This window comes from Saccostrea cucullata, unplaced genomic scaffold (assembly GCF_032062105.1).
Source record: "Saccostrea cucullata isolate Sc308-1 unplaced genomic scaffold, CSIRO_AGI_Scuc_v1 ctg444, whole genome shotgun sequence".
NCBI lineage: Eukaryota > Metazoa > Mollusca > Bivalvia > Ostreida > Ostreidae > Saccostrea > Saccostrea cuccullata.
In genome coordinates, this window is record NW_026930720.1 from 89,307 (window position 1) to 101,911 (window position 12,605).

At 31.0% G+C, this 12,605-nt stretch overlaps 1 protein-coding gene across 1 annotated transcript; it reads left to right on the forward strand.

Moving 5' to 3' along the window:
* Positions 1-424: 424 nt before the first annotated feature.
* Positions 425-4,360, forward strand: LOC134229840 (uncharacterized). The gene is made up of 3 exons (XM_062711630.1): positions 425-660; positions 732-846; positions 3,998-4,360. Exons 1-3 carry the CDS (start codon positions 425-427, stop codon positions 4,358-4,360), a joined length of 714 nt encoding a protein of 237 aa, XP_062567614.1.
* Positions 4,361-12,605: the final 8,245 nt, after the last annotated feature.

Consider the following 12,605-nt stretch of genomic DNA (forward strand, 5'->3'; position numbering starts at 1 on the left):
AAGGTTTTTTTTTCACTCTAATTCAATATATTACTTTAGTCAAACCAAGTCTTAAAGAATACTATTAAGTTCTCTAATAATTACAGTCCAACCACAGGAGTGCAGAGGCAAGTATCATTCATTTTTTGCCTGTTCAAAGAATTTGGTATTTGATGAAGAGAAAACATGTAACAAAGAAGCTGGTCCTAGCGATAATACAGAAGATGTAGCTCATGAATCTCAGCCTAGAAAACGGTCCCAGGAGGAAAAGACGGTCACTCAAACACCGACACATGACACTTTTAATGATGGAATTAAAGAAAGTACAGAATGTTTAGATGAAGAACGAGCACCATTAATAAGAAATTCAAACCAAACTGAACAACATTTTCAGAACAAAACCAAAGATGACTATCTTATCCCAAAAGTTAAATTAGATAACATCATGGAAGTTGTAAGATCATTTGAAAAAAACGAGTCCTATAATAAAATTATCAGCTTTTTCGACTTTGGCGGCCAGTATATTTTTTATGCCAGTCATCAAATTTACATGAGACCAGAAGCCTTTTACATCTTAGTAGTTGATATATCCAAATCATTTGACGAGAAAGTACACAAGACTGAATCTACAGATGAAGAAATAGAGTTTGCACATATGACATACTTTGGTAAAATCAATTTGTATTTAGTAATTTGGGGAACGTTTAATAAACATTATTTTTCAAGCAACTTTCATTAATTATGTAAAATAGTGTATGCTTACTTTTGATTGAATACTATATCTTTTGGCTAAAATCGATCAATGCTGTCTCGACGGAAGCGCCTCTTATTCTGGTTGCCACACATGCGGAGGAAAAATCAAAAGACGTAAGTTTTAACACAAGATTATAAATTAAAAGACAATGCTTAAACGTAGAATAAGGAGAAAAAGAAAGGTAAAAATGGTATATTAAAATTATTTCCCTTCAAATTTAGAATGTTGCTATGTTTCCTTTTAAAAAGACAAGTGAAGACAATTTATTAATTGTGCATAATATAAATGCAATGTTGAATTAAATCAGATATTCTATACAATGAGGTTTGTCACCGATAATTGGTTCACACGACAATGTTATTGCTTGATTTTATTGTATATAGTGTATTAAAACATATTCTCAAAACACAATATTTCAAAAGACCATTTTAAAAACATAAAAGAACACTTAGTTTGTTTTTATTTGTGTGTCTTGTATAGTGTTTTAAATTAAAACAAAATGATTATCAATGTTCAATATGTACGAGGGCGTTCAAAAATTACGCGGACTTGTTGCGCAGAAGTAATATTTAACGACATAATCGGACAAAATTTCACAAATAATATAAAAGAATTTTTTTTTTATATGGTCTTCAAAATTTCATATCAAAATGTTGTAAATTGGTATTAATTTTGAGTGATTTTTCAGGACATACCATTTAGTCACGGCGCGGCAAAATCTTTGACGTCACAAGCATTATAAAAAATATGTGATTGAGCTTTCATTATATCAACATTTTTCCTTGGGTACCTGTATAGTTTGAGTTACCTTTTCTACTCAACATCAAAACACCGTTTCTTGTCAAGCTTAAAATGTATTAAACAAGTAAAGAATATTCTTTTTTTGTTTTAAAACCAAAAAGTACTTATAAGATATAGTGTGATATTATTGACTCTCAATCACGTTCTTTACAGTCCGGATAAAGTCACAAGCATTATAAAAAATATGTGATTGAGCTTTCATTATATCAACATTTTTCCTTGGGTACCTGTATAGTTTGAGTTAACTTTTCTACTCAACATCAAAACACCGTTTCTTGTCAAGCTTAAAATGTATTAAACAAGTAAAGAATATTCTTTTTTTGTTTTAAAACCAAAAAGTACTTATAAGATATAGTGTGATATTATTGACTCTCAATCACGTTCTTTACAGTCCGGATAAAGTTAACTTTTTGTCTATAATCTTCCTCCTCTCCTCCCGTATAGCCTTTTTACAGAGGTCTAACAGTCTTAAATTTCAATTTGCTATTTGTGGGCGAATGTCACGAGTAGCCTAGTTTACTACATGTTTTATTAGGCATATTTTGGATCTATGTTTCCGATATCTCGAGCATTACACATATTTTAACAAAAGTGTAGTGCGCCGTTAATTCAAGAGACGTTATTTTCAAAGTCGTTTTCACGGGAATCGCATCAAAGAAAAATCACTATATTTCTGTCAGTACTTCAAATATTACGTCCGAAATCTAAATACATAATAATAAAACAATTTAAAGGTACATTTGAGAAAATTGTTGACAATGAGTTAAATGTTTTTTAGTCCGCATGCTCTTGCTTCAATTATGTTCCCCAAACGAAGTTGGGCAACATATTGTTTTTCCTTTTTTTGTCGTGCGCCGTACCCCTGCATCAACGATATCAAAATACCGATAATTTTAGTAGATTTTTTTCAAAATACAGAAATTTTGCTCAAAATTTATTGAAATCTCTAAAATACATATTTCTGTAAAATATTATAACTATATGACGTCTGTAAGAGTAAATAATAGCACAGTCCGCGTAATTTTTGAACAGCCCTCGTAAGATTGATTGATTGATTTTATATTCTTTAACCCCCCTCGAGAATTTTACACTCGTGGAGATTCTTCAATTAAAAAGAAAAAACATAGATACTTGTTTATGGTCCATGCAATTATATTTCTCTCCATTAAAGTTACTTGGACACAGATTTGAAGTCAATATTTTCTCTATAATATTACGACTTACATATTTTAATAACATTTCACACGAAAACTGATTAAAAATCTTGTTTCATTTAAAAGTTTTTAAAACTTTAAATTTGTTAGCGGATTTGATTGACACATCCTTGCACTTTCACAAATTTTAACCTTATTCTTAATCCTTAGGAAAAGTTGAAATCTTGTGTATTAATTAGAAATAATAAAACTTTTATCCAGAAAAATAATTTTATACAGAGTGGAAATGTTAGAAAGCAAAACTCCTTCACAAGTATCATCATTCCGAACTAAGAGTTGCGTACAGAGTTTTCCAAATCGAGCACACTCGTGTTATGTACACAGTTTTTGTAAACAGGGCACGAATTCTGTTATTATTGATGTTTACAATTCACCGGGTGCGTTCAATCGTCACAGTCTGTTTACCACAACTGCACGGACTGACAATATATTGTTGGTTTGTTTTGCTTTCGAACATATCTACACTGAATTTTCTGGATTATAGTATTAATATTTTTTTAATTATCGAACAACGAATTTGCCACTTTTCCTAAGGATTAAGAATAGAATTAATGTTTGAAACAACAAGGATGTGTCAATCAAACCCGCCAAAAAAATTTGAAATTTCAATATCTTTCATATGAAATAAGATTTTTTTTTTTAATAAATTTTTGTGTGAAATGCTATTAAAAAATATAAGTTGTAATACTATACAGAAAATAATAATTTCAAATCTGTGTCTATGTACCTTTAATGGGTCATGGACACAGTTTCAACTGAATTTTTAAACCCATTTTAATGCTTACATTTCCTAAATAAGGCATCATCTAATGATCAGCAAAAATTTAAATATCATACAGATACAGAACTAAGAGTTCTTCAAAATGTAAATAAATAGGGCTTGTGCCTTGTTTTTATTTACATATCAAACATATTATATTTAAACAAAATGAAATTCAGCAAAACACTAGAAACTGTCTTATTGTATTTAAAATTAACTTCTTTATTGCAATCATTTGCTTTGAACGAACATATATTAGTATATTAATCTATGTTAACAAAAAATGACACGCACCCAGTTTACATAACAAAGGTTTGGAGCTCTCAAACTGTCTTGTATCTCGACAACTGACGTAAATTTTTGATGATCATTAGAAAGACCTTAGTTAAATATTTAAAAAAATGTTAAAATAAATTTGAAAATTTTAGCTGAAACTCTAGCTATTCAACTTGAATATAGATATGATTATTCTAGAAAAATAAATTTCAGGATATCGAACAATATTTTGATGATTTCTGGAAAAGAATGGAAACAATGAAGAAACTTTTTACTCACTTATCTCACGAAAGAAAATTCGCAGTGAAAATTCCGACATCAAAAATTGAGAGTCTTGATAAATTGGATGATATAGAATCGTGCATTGTTAAACTTGTGAATGAGCAACAGCAATGGGGTGATGCAGTACCATCTTCCTGGATTTTTTGGGAATATATCATAAAGGAATTGCAACGCAGCAAAAAAGTTATTGAAAAAGAAAAACTATTGGTTCAAGAAGATAAGTTACCGATTGAATTTCAGATAGACAATGCTGAAATGAATGAATTTTTATCATTTCTTCACACTGTTTGTTAATTGTTGTATTTTCCAGAGGAAGAATTAAAAGATGTTGTTATTCTTGATGTACAATGGTTTGCTGACGCTTTTAAGACAATTCTCTCGGATAAGACTTTGGCAAGAAATGATGAATTTTTGGTGGATTTACCAAATTTTATAAAACTGGCGAATTGAGTCACGAACTTCTTATGAAAATGTGGGAAAGCAAAAGAGGAAAAGAATCATTTTTGAGTCATGAAAAAGAGTTGCTTCAGTATATGCAGAGATTAGGACTGATAGCAATATGAAGTGGAGCCGATAAAAAATTGCCGTATCTAGTTCCGTGCATAAATAAACGGACTTTAAACTAAGCAATATTGGGAGAGTTGAAACAATCGTCAATTCTTTGTTTCTCATTAAGTGAGATATCTACATTTGATTTCCATCGAATAATTATCAGATGCTTTGAACATTGGAAAAGTTTCGTACATGCTCAAGAAGAGTGTATATTTCACCGTGCCGCATTCTTTCAATATAAACGCCATATCATAGCTATTTCTATTTGTGGAAATCAAATACAGTTGCAAATATTCGTTCCCAAAAGTATGTCGTTAGAGGAAATTATTCAATCAGATGTCCGAAGCAAAGTTCATTCTATTTTAGAGGAATATTTTAAGGAAAGGTGTATTTCTGTTGGATATAAATGTATCAAAAGTAAGTTTTGTGACAAAAAGAACACATCTTTTATTGAAGAGGGCGCATTAGAAGACATGTTTTGTGAAACTTGCATACCTACTCATGAAATTATCGCCGAAGAACTGAGATAGCCTACATGTATGAAGGTATATTTCGATTAAATTAAAGCATAAATTCACAGAAATTACTTAAAGACTGCATGTGTCACTTGAATAATATTCTCTTATTAAAAACGTAATTTTTTTCTTACAGTTCAGGAGAAACTTTGGTAGGACAGGTAAGAAATACGCTTGTTTGATTATTCGTGTTGTTCAATGTCTCCTCAAGAATGTTGCATTTATGAAGAGATTGGCAAAGTTATGACTAAATAATTTTTGAAAAACACAACACAATATGACTAGCACACGTCTTATTATGATAAATGAGCATCCAACGTAGACTTATTTGCCATTATAAGGCAGTCAAGGGGTTCAGTATATTTAAAAAAAAGAATAACAAGTTGTTCTTTAGGAATTGTGCCTAATGTATAAATGTACGTACATGTACTGATCATAACTTTGTATTCGCGAAAACTTTATTTTCAGGTAATAACGCGAGGCATAATGGTCATTAAATATCATTCTCGCGTATATAAGTATTCCTCAAGATAATAGAGAAAAGTAAACACATTTCGTGAAGATTTTTAAAATCTCATTAATAAAGAGTAAATGTCTTCCTCGCAAAAATTAGGTGTTACAACAATTTAGTGAACTATAAAATATGTATGCGTTTTTCATCCTGTAAGATTGAGAATTTAACAATAAAATATCTTGCTTTTTAGTTTCAGGAATTCACAAATTCATAGGAGAAAATGAAAAATTGTTAAATGCTTTTCATAAAGCATGTCGCAAAGGAATTGTAAGAAAATTCTATTTTTACTTGAACAAAGATTTTAAAAATAATATTAATCTTTTATATAAACGTGACTCAGAAGGGTTCAATGCGTTGCATGCTGCAGCCTTTGGAGGAAATAATCAGTATTTTTCATAGACTGATTGAAAAGGGGATGGATATTAAACAGCAAACAGCAGACATCTCAAGGTCAATTATCTGTACTCCACATTGCTATTCCATTAGCAAAAACTTATTTTAAGCATGAATGAAAATGGAGAGTTGGCAAATCTACAAAATTATGAAGGGGAAAATGCGATTCATTTCGCTGCAAGGTATGGCAATGTGAAGCTTCTAGCATATCTTTATGGTCATAATTAAAACATGAAAGGTACAAATAAAAGCAATGAAAACATCCTCCATATTGCTTGTAAAAATAAACAACCCGAGGCATGCAAACTTATTCTCAATAAATCGCCTGATTTGATGGAAACATTGGCTGAAAGTGATTGGAGACCGATTCATTATTGTGCTGAAAGTGGACATTGTAATATTTTTCAAAAGCTTGTATACAGAGGAGCAAATCTTGATGCTGTTTCAGCAAAAAAAACCCCGTACAATTCTTCATATTGCGTGCAATGCAGGGAATATGAACATGTGCCAATTAATTCTCGAAAAAGTTCAGAAGTTGATTTTTTAACTGATATAAAAGGTCGTCATGCAGGTTATTTTACGGCAAGAAGTGGAAACGTTCATTTGTTGAAGTATTTAAGAACGAATGGTCTTAATGTTGAGACTGAAGCAAGCGACGGCTTAACAATATGACATTTAGCTTGCCTAGAAAAACACGTGAAGATGTGCGAATGCATACTCGCTGAATTTGAGGATATGGTTGGGAAATTAACGCTAACTGGATTAAATGCTGCACATTTCACATGCCTTGTCTGCAGCGAAGAACAGCTAGATCAGAGTATTCAACTTAGGGCAAAAACGATAGTTACAACCACTGCGAGACGATCATGAATAATTCATGATTTTCCTTGAATTTTTCATGAATTTTATTCATGAAATGTTCATGAAATATTCATGAAGATCCTATGAACTTATTATTGGACATTTTCAAATCATGAATTTTTATTCATGAAAGAAAATTGATGAATATTCATGAATATTTTTTTTCATGAATAATTCATGAAGAGTCATTTTCATGAAGATTCATCATTTCAAGAATGTCCAATAATAAGTTCACTGGATCTTCATGAACTGTTCATGAATAATTTGATGAATTTTTTCAGGAATGTTCATGAATGAATAAAATTCATGAACCATTCTTGCTTATTTGTAAACAAAAAATGCAATATTATTATTCATGTTTATTCATGAAAATGCATGAAGTCATGCTAAAAAAGTAACAGTAGATGTTTTATAATACAGCATCTTGAAAGATTTCACAGAAATGTTGTTTGTTTATTTGTTTTCCAACCATGGCAACAAAATCCTCGTTAAAAAACTTAAAATAGACAGTTCTGACATATTAAATCATAGTAAATGAGTAATGTAGTTCATTCCTGGTAAATGTATAAAAAATTTCAATTCAAACGCAACTCTTTGCAGAATGTTTAACCTTACTTGGTCAAGAGGAGAGGGGGGTCCTTCCTCAGCATGTTTCAAAGTGTGTTTTAATGCCAGAAATTGAACAGTTTTTAATTCCAGTCTAGGAGAAAAGTTTGTTCAGCACCAGGGTAACAGTTTTAAGTGCTTTCAAGCAGTTCGAGCAGAGATGGTCAATTCATAAATCCTTATTGTCTCTCCATGTGGAATTTCCAGAATTTCATCATTTGGATCCTTTGATTGAATATCATTCATATTTTCAAGTCTTTTTTTCTTTCTTTTTCAAGAGCTCAGATTTTTTCTTGCAGCCAGAGTTTCTTGTCTTCTGCTCATCAACATTTGTGAACTGCTTCTCTTTTTCCTTCAAAAAGAAAGATCTTCTGAAATTACCATGATTGTAAAACATAAGACTTTTTTGTGTATTTTCTTGCATTTTAGTTTCATTTAATTTTGCATCAGAGGCGCTTCCAAATTAAAACATTCTGAATGGAATTTAAGCCTATTTTCTTGGACAAATAGACAGTAACATTTACAGACAGATTTCTGACTCAGTGATTGCCTCTATTTTTGTCACTCACCAGTTATGAAGTAGATCAATCCAGTATCTATAGTCTTCCTTCTTCATATTCTGTTATTTTCTTTAAAAGTTGACAAAAATCAGGGACTGTGCAAATTATAGATCACAAATACCGATCCTTCCACTCTCCAAATTCCCACTTCCAACGTCTCGCGCGTTTTGAAGTTTGCGCCTTTTCAAAAATGTACGGTAGAGCTAAGAAATATGTTAGTTCCGAATTTCCGGATCCAAGATTTCTGTTTAAAAAAAAACACAAACACTATCTAAATAATTTTTCACTGAAAATACAATTCTTTTTGTAGCAAAATATGTTTTATCAATGAAGAATCGAACTTTTTACGTCATCAATTAAATTGGACTAATATTACAATAACATCGGGATCGAAGTCTGGCTCGACGAAAATTAATTTTAACAACACCGAATTTCAAAAATATCGAATGCCATATGGGACATACTAAAACAAGTCCCACGGGGAAAATAAGTCCCACATGAGTCCCACAGAAAAATAATAAGTCCTAACAGTAAATATGATATTTTATTAATATTTTACAACATATCTTTATAGATTGTCATTGTTTAGATATGTTTTGAATAAAATTTTGTCACAAAAAAGGTTTTAGAAGACGGTTACAACGACTAGTTACAAAAACAAAGAACGATAACTCCTATATCCTCATATAACTCTATAGTGTTTCCTTATCCCAACAATAATGATAACATTTTAGTAGTTTTTGAAAACAAAAATTAAAAGATATAATAATTTTATTATTAAATTCATTATATTTTAAAAATGCAAGAAGTTCTAAGATGTTTTCTAATGATCGTGTATAAACAAAGAGCAATAACTCTTACATCTGCCTCAAGTATTGAAGTAACAAGCCATCCAAATTTTAATTCTAAAGATTTTATGAAACTTTCACAATGTTCCTTGGTTTATATGCCTTCTGTAGCAGTTCTAATGACTAAAAAAACTACTACCAAAAACAGACATTTTCAATCAATTTTTATATAAAAATTTTACAAAATCAAACCTTGGGAAAGTCAATGATTTTTTTTCAATGCTAGTCTTGTATTTATCAAGCATATGAGAAGGAGATTTTTAGTTAATATGTGCAATGTATAAGCTCAATAATCTAAAGCCATTCTTTCTTTGAAAATTACGACTATACAGTCCTAGGAAATTATATAGACCTATGAGTATTGTTTTAAAGATATAGAAAGTGAACTAGTTTACTCATTCATAACATGGTATGAAATTGGAAAGTGATTTATATCTGACAACAGTGATAAACTAGTATTTGAATTTTTTTAAAATTACATTAAACTTTTATAATACTTTGTATTTTATAACAATTCAGTGAAATAAGGAATCAAACTGCAAAAATCAGAATTCCAGTTGACTGAGTTGAGATAGGTGTGTTTTCATCCATTAAAGACACCTGCGTTGTGAAAAACTTTCAGTTAATTAGAGAACTAGTACTCAGATGCATGGACTTGTATTCGTGTATCCTGGAAATATATTTGATGAATATGATGAACTTGTGGAAAATAAACATGTTTATTATGAGTTATAACGTGTTTTAATTCTGTTAAAGTCCTTCTGTCGAAGATGAAAAGCACTTCTTATAATTATTAGACTGCAGCTTTAATTTTTTTTATTTGCTTATGGTGCAAATTACAATTCTTATAATGTACAATGTCACTTTAATAAATAGTAAGTCACTGACATTCAATAACGCAATTGCAGGATGTCAGAACCTAAGTTATGGACTATTAAAGTTTGGCTACTGAAGAAGTCCGTATATAAAATTCGTTCATTAAAAAAAAATTCTTTCAGATCAAAATTAAATTCAACATCTAATTTCGTTGACGTTTTTTTTTTGGTACCTATAATTCATGGTGTAAATCAAATCACTATAAACACATGATAAAATTCCAAGTTTATTTTTTAAAATACTCTTTTTTGACATGTTCCATATCCAGGAGTAAACTGGCTTTAACATTTGTTTAATAATCTAATTTTTTTAATGATGAGTCCTACCAGTAAATATAATATTTTATTAATATTTTACAACATATCTTTATAGATTGTCATTGTTTAGATATGTTTTGAATAAAATTTTGTCACAAAAAAGGTTTTAGAAGACGGTTACAACGACTAGTTACAAAAACAAAGAACGATAACTCCTATATCCTCATATAACTCTATAGTGTTTGCTTATCCCAACAATAATGATAACATTTTAGTAGTTTTTGAAAACAAAAATTAAAAGATATAATAATTTTATTATTAAATTCATTATATTTTATATTTCGCAAAATGATTCTTCTTCTGACAACGATGACAAATTTTTCCGTATGCAGGACAGTCACCAGTCATATGTTTTCTTCCACAATTGCGACATGGCTTACCTCCAGTACTGTCAGGCCTTTGATTTTCAGTTCTGTTTATCAGGTTTTGTGTTCTTTGGTGAGCTGAGTTTCCGGCCACTATTTGACTTACGTATGGCTGCTATGGACTGTTCCTCAGATCCTTTCAGAGATTTTAACTGTTTGGTACTCATTTCTTGAGCTCGGCACACATCGATTGCTTTGCTCAGTGTCAAATCAGTTTCTCTTAATAAACGTGCACGACATGCTTCATCCTGAATACCACACACTATTCTGTCTCTGATTAATCCGTTCGTTAAATGTTCGAATTCACAAGGCTGCGCTTTATTTTTCAAATCTGTCACATAATTGTCTATGGGCTCGTCCTGGCCCTTATTCCTCGTGAAAAACACATGTCTAATGTATGTCAAGTTCTTACGAGGCTCACAGTATTCTTTAAACTTAGTTTTCAATATATCTATCTTTTCCCTATCTTTGCCTTCGAGACTGAAAGAATTATAAACACGGCGTGCTTCGATGCCGGCCACGTGCAACAAAGTAGCTACCTGTATTTTCTCGGCTTTCTCTGCAATTCCTGTTGCTGTTAGATAAAGCTCAAAACCTTGGATCCACTCTCTCCAATTCTCCGCAAGATTTCCTTCCATCGAAAGATGGTCTGGAGGCTTCAGTTGCTCCATTAATCCTTGCGTTGTACGGTTTTAGCTTCTGACACCACGTAAAGTTAGAACCAACCAATATGGCGTTCAATACTATCTAAAAATAGATCAGGGCCGCTTACAACATACACAAAACTTGCAGTGCTTATATCATAGAGAATACACAAAATTAAATGTGATAACATTACAGAGGATATTATTTTATTTCGGTATGCCTGTCCTTCCGTACCCATGTCTGTAGTTCTGTCTGTGACACATTAAATTCCGTGAAATATTTGGAGAAGCCCTTGAGCTTTTTTGTAGTAAAATTTTACACAACTCACTATGAAAAACAGGGCAGTAGATCTGTTATTGTTTATATTTAGAATTCACCGGGTGCGTTCAATCGTCACAGTCTGCTTACCACAACTGCACGGACTGACAATATATTGTGTGTTTGTTTTGCTTTCGAACATGTCTACTCTGAATTTTCTGGATTATAGTATTAATATTTTTCATTTATACAAAACGAGATTGTCACTTTTCCTAAGGATTAAGAATAAAATTAAATTTGTGAAAGTGCAAGGATATGTCAATCAAACCCGCCAAAAAACTTAAAGTTTTAATAACTTTAAAATGAAATAAGATTTTTAAATAATTTTTGTGTGAAATGCTATTAAAATATATAATTCGTGATATTATACAGAAAAAATGAGAAAATATTAACTTCAAATCTGTGTCCAAGTACCTTTAAAGAGTTATTACAGACACTGACTTCTGAGGTGAGTAACATGTTTTATTTACATCTTCTTCTCTGTTTCGTTAATTAAACGGTCCTGGGTTTACTTTGTTATTTCAACGTATTTTAATTTTAGTTTAATCGTTAGAATGTTCGTTCGTTTGTGTAGTTTGTATGTTTTATAAACATTGTAGTGAGTAGTTTTTAATGTAGTATCGGCTCTAGTATTGTCGTATTTAGTTTCATTATGATTCTAAACAGTAAAGTAACTATGTAAGTGAAATTACTGTGTGTAAGTGTAAGTTGCATGTAAAATAATGTAATTATTGTGTAAAAGCATTTAATTCAAATTCTGTAATGCAGCGCTAAGATGTTGACCCAATTATTAGCCAATTTTCGTGTATGGTGGGTTATATGGGTAATAAATTGTATGTAAACTTGCTCTCTGTATTAATGTGTAACTTAAAGAAAGGCTTGACAGGTTTTACATTTTAACATAGTTCGATAATCATTATAATTATGAGTAAAATGATATAAAGAACATCCACTATCACTTTCGCTGATTAGAGATATTACTAAAAATAGCTTAGTTTACACCTGAGAGCTCGCACTGAAAATCGCTGTATACCGGAAATGACGTGTGCGACGTCACAAGTGTGACACGGTATATCTAGGTCGAAGAAAAGAATGGGGAAATTTTACGGTGCAGCGCGGGCTGCACATCACACATAAAGATAATGTCCTTACACGATTTTCCCAAGATC

Coding starts and splice junctions, on each gene's coding strand:
- LOC134229840 (XM_062711630.1), top strand. CDS start 425: ATGGAAGTTGTAAGATCATTTGAAAAAAACGAGTCCTATAATAAAATT. Junction 661..731: donor TACTTTGGTAAAATCAATTT/GTATTTAGTAAT, acceptor TATGTAAAATAG/TGTATGCTTACTTTTGATTG. Junction 847..3,997: donor CGGAGGAAAAATCAAAAGAC/GTAAGTTTTAAC, acceptor AATAAATTTCAG/GATATCGAACAATATTTTGA.